The sequence below is a fragment of the Colobus angolensis genome, unplaced genomic scaffold (genome assembly GCF_000951035.1).
Source record: "Colobus angolensis palliatus isolate OR3802 unplaced genomic scaffold, Cang.pa_1.0 Scaffold77, whole genome shotgun sequence".
Classification (NCBI taxonomy): domain Eukaryota; kingdom Metazoa; phylum Chordata; class Mammalia; order Primates; family Cercopithecidae; genus Colobus; species Colobus angolensis.
Genome location: NW_012121487.1, coordinates 4,120,564 through 4,128,020, shown reverse-complemented (window position 1 = coordinate 4,128,020; position 7,457 = coordinate 4,120,564). Strand labels below are relative to the sequence as shown.

At 59.1% G+C, this 7,457-nt stretch overlaps 1 protein-coding gene across 1 annotated transcript in view; it reads right to left on the bottom strand.

Moving 5' to 3' along the window:
* PEAR1 (platelet endothelial aggregation receptor 1) overlaps positions 1 to 7,204 on the bottom strand; it is a 12,526-nt gene extending 5,322 nt beyond the window's left edge. The window contains exons 1-14 of the mRNA XM_011928463.1: positions 7,051 to 7,204; positions 6,227 to 6,331; positions 5,661 to 5,761; positions 4,706 to 4,798; positions 4,221 to 4,464; positions 3,375 to 3,495; positions 3,048 to 3,184; positions 2,759 to 2,971; positions 2,257 to 2,431; positions 2,047 to 2,167; positions 1,159 to 1,322; positions 966 to 1,068; positions 694 to 840; positions 351 to 476 (exon numbers count right to left, since the gene is read on the bottom strand). Coding sequence (XP_011783853.1) covers positions 351 to 476; positions 694 to 840; positions 966 to 1,068; positions 1,159 to 1,322; positions 2,047 to 2,167; positions 2,257 to 2,431; positions 2,759 to 2,971; positions 3,048 to 3,184; positions 3,375 to 3,495; positions 4,221 to 4,464; positions 4,706 to 4,798; positions 5,661 to 5,761; positions 6,227 to 6,331; positions 7,051 to 7,151 — 1,951 coding nt within the window. The 5' untranslated portion in view covers positions 7,152 to 7,204. The remainder of the gene's footprint in view (positions 1 to 350; positions 477 to 693; positions 841 to 965; positions 1,069 to 1,158; positions 1,323 to 2,046; positions 2,168 to 2,256; positions 2,432 to 2,758; positions 2,972 to 3,047; positions 3,185 to 3,374; positions 3,496 to 4,220; positions 4,465 to 4,705; positions 4,799 to 5,660; positions 5,762 to 6,226; positions 6,332 to 7,050) is intronic.
* Positions 7,205 to 7,457: the final 253 nt, after the last annotated feature.

The window sequence follows — 7,457 nt, the reverse complement described above, 5'->3', positions numbered from 1 at the left end:
GAAGGAAGGAAGGAAGGAAGGAAGGAAGGAAGGAAGGAAGGAAAGAAAGAAAAAGGAAAGAGAAGAAAAGAAGTCCCAAGCTAAGCCTATGATTTCCCCTGCTCCCGTAAAAATACTGTTCTTCCCAGGCTTCCCATGCAGAAGGGCAGGAATTTCTTTTCCCCTGACCCGTTCACTGCTGCATCCTTAGCACCTAGAACAGTACCCAGCACGTAGGTGGTGCCCAATAAATATTTGCTCAAGGTGGGCCCAGAGGATTTTATACCCAGGAGCTGGGGGACACAGACCTCCCATCCTCAGCACCCCCTCTCAGCATGCACAGGTGCTCAGACACACAAGCTACCACATACGCTGGGAGCAGTCAGGGCCTGTCCAGCCAGCCAGGCAGTAGCAGGTCCCGTTCGAGGGGTGACAGAAGGAGTGGTTAGCGCACTTGCAGGGCACACAGCGTTTGCCATAGCGGCCAGGCTGACAGGCTGGGGGAAAGGGGTACATGGTGACTGGGGGCAGAGGCGAATCCTCAAACAACCCTTACCCCACCGTCTCCCTCCCTCCTTCCCACTGCAGTAACTAGTCTGAAGACGAGTCAGAGAACCAGACCAGGGGTAAGGTTGCAGGTGGGGAGTGCGCTGGCATCTGACGCTACACTGCCCCCTGCTGGTGGCAGGTGGAGGGGGCAGTAAGGAGCCTCACATCTCTGGCAGGAGGGGCCTCGGAATCCGGGTGCACACACACAGTTGCCATTCTCAGGGAGGCAGGTGCCCCCATTCTTGCAGGTGCAGGTGTTGCTACAGTTGACTCCCCATAAGCCCTCAGGGCAGGGCAGGTGGCAGCGCGTGCCTGTGGGAGACAGCAGTCGGGTGTGCCTGGCTGGGCCCCCTTCAGTTCCAGGGGGCTCTTCTGGACGCATTTCCTGTGGATGCATCCCCCAATCCAGAGTAGGCCTGGGGCCCCAGAATACTCACCCACCCAGCCAGCCTGGCACTGACAGCGTCCACGAACAGGGTCACAGCCATCAGAGTGGTCACAGTCACAGCGACTGGCACAGCCTTCTCCAAACTGCCCCTTCTTGGAGAAGGAGTGGAGAGTAGGTAGGCCAGTCAGCTAGGGGACGCCATGCCCTCCCTCCCCCAGGCAGACAGGCTGTCCAGCACTCACCGGACAAGGCAGCTGGCAGTGGGCCCCATGCCACCCAGGGGTGCAGGTACAAGCTCCAGTTTGGGGGCTGCAGACTGCCTCATGGGCACACTGGCAGCTGGCATTGCAACCGAAGCCCCAGGTTCCAGGTGGGCAGGGCGCAGAGCAGTTACCACGCTGCCAACCTGGAGGAGGGGCCTGGTAGGTAGGTATGGGGACTCAGCTCCCCTCCTGAGCAAGCACACAGTGGATGTTGGCTGGGCCAGATTCTATGCTATGAGCTGGGGCGGGTGGGGGGTGTTCATGGCACTATACGGGAGAAAAGCCTATGAACTATGTGATGCTGAGCAGAAGGCTAACTGCCTTCCAGTGAGGTACCACCCCATTCTGGGTCTGGGGTGCCTTCTGCAAGATAAAGGGGATGGCAGTAAATCCAAATGTTTACAAGAGCTCCATCAGGTAACTAAATGACTTATACAGAGGATGTGCCAGACAATAGGGAGTAGTGGGGACTGCAGATGGGAGACTTGTTAATAGAGAGGTAGCCAAACAAAACACAACTGTATCAAAATCCAGCCTAAAGGTTGCCAACGTGTCACTCTGGCAGGTATGAGGCCCTTCCCAGGGTGGTAATTGTATTTCTGTATGACTGAGCGTGAGGGATGTTCACCAGTGAGGTGTCTTTTGGCCTCAGCCTTTAAGGACAGGTAGGATCTTTGTGCTTGAAGAAAAGCAAAGTGGATTTTCCAGGAAGGAAGTAGCCTGGATACTTTCCCTGTGTCCAGGTGCTACCCCTCCACCCTTACCCTGCAGCTGCTCCCCTGCCCTTGGCCTACCCATCCTCTTGGATCTCCCTTCTTCCCTTGGCCATCACTCAAGTCTTCTCTCTGGGAAACTCCGTCCTATTACCTTCCTTGCAGACGCACTCGCCGTCGATGGGTGAGCAGGCGATGGCATTTTCACATGAGCAGCGTGCGGAACAGTTGACACCGTAGGTGTCGGGAGGACAAAGACTAGCACAGTGAGGGCCCTGAAAGAGGGTGAGCAGGTGAGAGGGGCGGCCCATTCCTTGGCCTCTCCTCCACCTGCCTCGCTTCCTTGCAGCGAGACGCGCCTCACCGTGTAGCCCGGCGCGCACTGACAGAGGCCGCTGGTAGCCTGGCAGACGCCACCGTGCAGGCAGAGACAGTGTTCCTGGCACCCCGGCCCGTGCGTGTCCTGCGGGCAGCTCTCGTTGCAGTGAAGGCCCGCCCAGCCCGGCAGGCAGGAGCACTCCCCGTTCATCGGGTGGCAGCTGGGGGCAGAGGCGAGGCGGGGCGGGGCGCGGTCTGAGCTGGGCCGGGGCAGGCCAGCTTCCTTCCTCGACCCCTCCGCGTGGTGGGTGGGATTCGCACAACGCTGGGGTACTGGGGTAAGGGGGCCACTAGGGAGGCTCCGCGCTATTCTGAAAACGGGGTTGGGACAAGTAGCGGTACCCCAGGCCCCTCCCGGCCCCCGAGGCCCCTCCCTTTCCCCTTCTGTGACACCTGTCCCGCCTGGATATGGCCCTGGCGCTGTGGTGACTTCGGCCCGAAGACCTCCCCATTGGCCTCTTGATCCTTTGACTTGTCCCGCGGCCCACCTGAGGCTGTGCTCCGGGTCGCAGGTGCAGGGGGCCTGGCAGCTGAGACCGTAGAAGCCGTCGGGGCAGAGGCGCTCGGTGCAGCGGTCCCCAGTGAAGCCGTGTTCGCACAGACATGCGCCATTGGCCGGGAAGCAACGGGCGTCCGGAGCGCAGTCGCACGTCTCAGCACAGTCCTGCCCAAAGCGGCCCACCGGGCACTCCTCCCGGCACCTGGGCACCTAGCTGAGTGAGCCTGGCGCCGCCCCACCTCCTCCCTCCCGCCTCCCGCCCTCCCCACGCCACTCACCGATCCCCAGTGTAACCCGGAGCGCAGCGGCACTGCCCAGTGAATCGGTCACAGAGGCCTCCGTTGTGGCAGCGACATTCCCGGGAGCAGTTGGGTCCATGAAAGCCCTCTGGGCAGGGCAGGGAGCAGATGGCGCCCTGTGGGGATGAGAGGTCAGCAGGGCCCCAGGCACCCAGCCTCCTCCCCAAGGCCACAGGACTCCTTGACACCCCCATAACCACAGAGCTCACCCCCTTCATTCACACCCTCCTTGGAGGCCTGCTTAGCACCAACCACAGAATTCTCCCCAGACCCACACCCCATGCCCATAGGCCCCACCCTGCGTACCGTCCATCCAGGAGGGCAGCTGCAGGAGCCCTGTGGGGTTTGGAAGACGCCTCCATTTTGGCAAGGATGGGTACTGGGGCAGAAGAAGCCAGAAGTGCCCTGGGAACAGGACACGTCACAGCTGCAGGGCAGAGCGGGCGGAGTCAATGTGCAAACAAGCGATAACTGCTTCCCCTCTTGCCTCCACGGACTGCCCCCACAACCCCCACCTCAGGACTCAGTGATTCACACTTGCTCTTCCCTGCTGGGGACTGTCAAGTCAGAAAGCAAAGGTTTCCAGGACTGGAAATGGCAGGGACACCCAGAAGTGGGGGTGAGCAAAGAGCCACGGGTGGCATGTCTGCCTTTTGGGCGCCCCCACCTCCTCACCTCGGCTGGGCTTGTTCTCTCTTGGGGAGCATCTGTGCTACTGTAATAGGCTCAGGTCCACGAGCGCCTCCACAAAGCTTGATCCTGATTTCCACCTAGTTCTACCTTCTTCTTCCTGGGACTCCCCAGCTCCCCCCTGTACCCTGCCTTGCAACAGGGTTCTCTGGGTCCTTGTCCCAGCCTCACTTTACAGCATGTCTTCACACACGTGCTACCTCATGTTATCTTCACAGCCACCCTTCCACGTAAACAATACTATTCCCATTTTACAGACAGGAAACAAGCCCACGAAGAGTCAATGATTTGCTCAAGGTCACTCCACTAGTGAGGTGGCACAGGATCCGCTGGGACCAGGATCTTGGCCTCCACACCATCCCCACACTTGGGGCCTTGTCTGAGTTGCCACGTTTCCCCACATAGGTCTGTGTGGCCTTGTGTCTGTGACTTCGTTAAAGTGTCATTCCCCGCATTACACACCTGGGCCCAGTTCTCTCTGCAGGGCAGAAGCAGGCTCCAGTCTGGGGATCGCAGCGTGCCCCGTGGCACTGGCAGCGGAACTGGCAGGCAGGGCCATAGTAGCCAGGGGTACAGGGCTGAAGGCAGTTCGGGGGCTGCAGGCCCGAAGGGCAAGAACATTCCCCACTCTTGGGATCACACGAGCTGTTGTTGCCGCAGCTGCAGGGCCTGTCACACTGTGGCCCCCACATTCCTGGGGCACATTCTGTGGGATAAGGAGGCGGGAAGTGTCACCGGGGGTCTAGTCCATCTGCAGCCTCCCCGTCTCTGTCTCCCAGCCCTCACATGCCCGCCCTGTCTCCCACATCTCCAGAAAAGCAATGGGGCTCTGGCGGGTAATAACCCCGGGGTCCTAAGCCCCTGTACCCTGGTAGGGAGGGTGTACCTGAGGGTCCTGTGGCCCTGAAGGCACAAGAGGCCACTCCCTGGGGTCAGTAGCCACTCACCACTGGAACAGTCATCGCCCCGCCAGCCTGGCACACATTGGCACTGATTGGGCGCCACACAACGGCCATGGACACACTCCTGGGCACAGAGCGCTGGGACAGAGATGGGTGTGGTCAGATGTGTCCACCCCTGTCCCTACCCAGCTTTTATCCTGCAAAGCCTAACCCCACCTTCTTCCAAAATCAGGGACCTGAAGTTCTCCAAGCCCCAGTTTTGCCTCTAAGATAAAGACGGAGGGGCAGCAACTCAGGGGGAGAACTTAGCAAGATGCCAGCATTCTGGGTTCCCCTGTTCCTTTTTGTGAAATTGTCTGAGCACCTTGTTGGGAAAATGCTTTGGGGGAGAATCTCAGAGGGGGTCTGGACATGGACACTGTCCACAGAGAGGGCGGGTGAGGGCCGGGGTTCTCTGGAAAGCAGTGTTTGCAGAGGCTAGTGATGGGCAGTGGCTGAGGGAAGTGGGAGGAAGAGGAAGACAGGCTCCGGTCATTACAGAGTGCTGGGCGCGGGGTGTAGTGGGCAGGAGAGACTAGATAGTGACAAGTCAGAGACCAATAACAACAGAGAGTCAGGGATAGGAAGAGACAGAGGCAGACCCAGACACCAAGTCGACAGAGACACAGAGACAGCCCAGAGACAGCTCAAAGACAGAGCGAGAGCTCTAGGGCAGAGAGCGATGCAGAGACACTGTTGAGGGACATGGAGAGATGGGGTTGCAGACACATGGGGCCGGCTGGAGAGAAGGGTGTGAAGTGGCGATGGAGAGGGAAGTGCTGATCCACATCCTGGGGACAAGGCCAGGGAGAGGAGAGGAGGGGGGAACCCAAAAGAGCAGAGGAGTAACCCCATTCTAGCGGGGGCCAGGAGGGACTCAGAAGGTTAAGTCCTAAGGCTAAAGCTAAGCTCCCGCCATTCCATTGCCCCACCCCGCTCCCTAACCCAACCCTGGACTCACGGACACAGAACCCCCTGCTCTCGTAGAAGCCATGGCAGCACTGCAGGCGCTGGCGGTGGTCTGTCTTCACCACCTGACGGTACACGGTCCGGTATACAACCCTGCGGAGGCCAAGAAGGCAGCCCTCAGCCCCCTCTGCTGTCCGCACTCACCACAGTGTGGCCAGGGTGGGGGCACCACTTAACACTCTGGGCTGAGGGCGCATAGAAAGGGCATTCCCTGTTTGAGGTTGCAGTGCACTACGATCTCGCCACCGCACTCCAGCCTGGGTGACACAGTGAGACCTTGTCTATTAAAAAAAGAAAGAAAGAGCATTCCCTTCTTGCCCCCAACCCCAGCCCCACAGGCATATACTGTAACATGCGTGTGTACCCGAAACACACACACATGCATTCACATATACATCCCATACACACACACCCGACACAGACCATGCAGAATGAGTCCCTAGAAGCCAGGAGTTTCCTCTGAGTTTCTGAGAAGCAAACAGGTACAGAGAGCCAGGGGCCAGGCTGAGGCAGAGACTCAGGCAGCCCATCCACCCATGGAGGATGAGGAGCACTCACGTGGGCTGGGGGCAAGTATGGGGGCCCTCCCAGGGCCGCTCGCAGGGCTCTGAGGGGAGCAGGCTGAAGGGGCGGGAGTGGGACTCCTTGGTAGTGGTAGTGAAACTGCAAGACAGGGAACAGGGTCAGGATCGAGGGCAAGAGGAGGCCTGAGCAGCCACAATGGGAAAACGGCCATGAGGACTTGGCCACAGTGGGGAATCCACAGCCCAACGCTGGGGCTGGCTCCCCAAGCCTAGGATGGGACCCCCATTCTGTCTCACCTCTCAAATCTGGAGGGTGTCTCCCAGAACTGGAAAGTTCCTGGGATACCCTCCATCAGAGCCCTCTTCCCACTCTATTGGACCAGAGCCTTCCATTTTTCTCTCCCTGCCCTCCCCTCACTGTATGGAAAGGGTAAGAGAGAACTGACTCTTGGGCCCAGCTGGCAGAGATGGGCTGAAGCATTTCCGGCTATATTTTGCCCTGGGTCTTTTCTCCCCGCCCTGTTTCCTTTGCTCCTCCTGGGCCAGCCCCTCTGCTTGCTCCACAATGAATGACTCCCACTCTGTGCTCTGTTCCAAAGTTGGCCTCCCACAGGAACTAAGGGACAGGGACAGAGAAAGGATGGCTCAGAGACTGAGACAAGGTCAGAAATGGGGCTGGAGTCAAAGGCAACCCATAGAGAGTAGAGAGAGCAGAAACAGAGAAATAGGCAGGAGGGGAAAAACTGGAGGGAAGGAAGGAGGTTAAAGGAGGACCAGGAAGAGAACTCCCGTAGGGACAATAAGGACAATCGGGAGCTAGGGCTTCGTGCCCTCAAGGTGCAGCAGGGGCCCTCTCACCTTTCCCAGAAGCTGCAGGTGTTGGGATCACTGGGGTTGAGAGTTCCAGCCAGCCTCAGGCCCACGGCCAGGAGAAGGAGGGGACACAGAGGCAGTGACATTGCAGAGGCCTGCAGCAGGGTCGGCACAGATCGGGCAGGGGCACTGCAGCCAGCAGCCTGGAGGACCTGTCTGCAGAGACCTGAGCCGTGGGCATGCAGAAGAGACCAGGCTGCGGCCCCGTGTCCTCTGGCCCCTTGCTCTGGGCTCTAGCTCCCCCACACCTCACTCCTGAGCTGCAGTCACTTCCACGCCTCCGGTCTTTGCTCATAGTTTGCTTAGACACACTCACGTCTCATTCTTCACCCAGAGTTCTCATCTTTCAAGGTCTAGTTCAGGTGCCACCCCTTCCCTCCTCCACTTCCTGA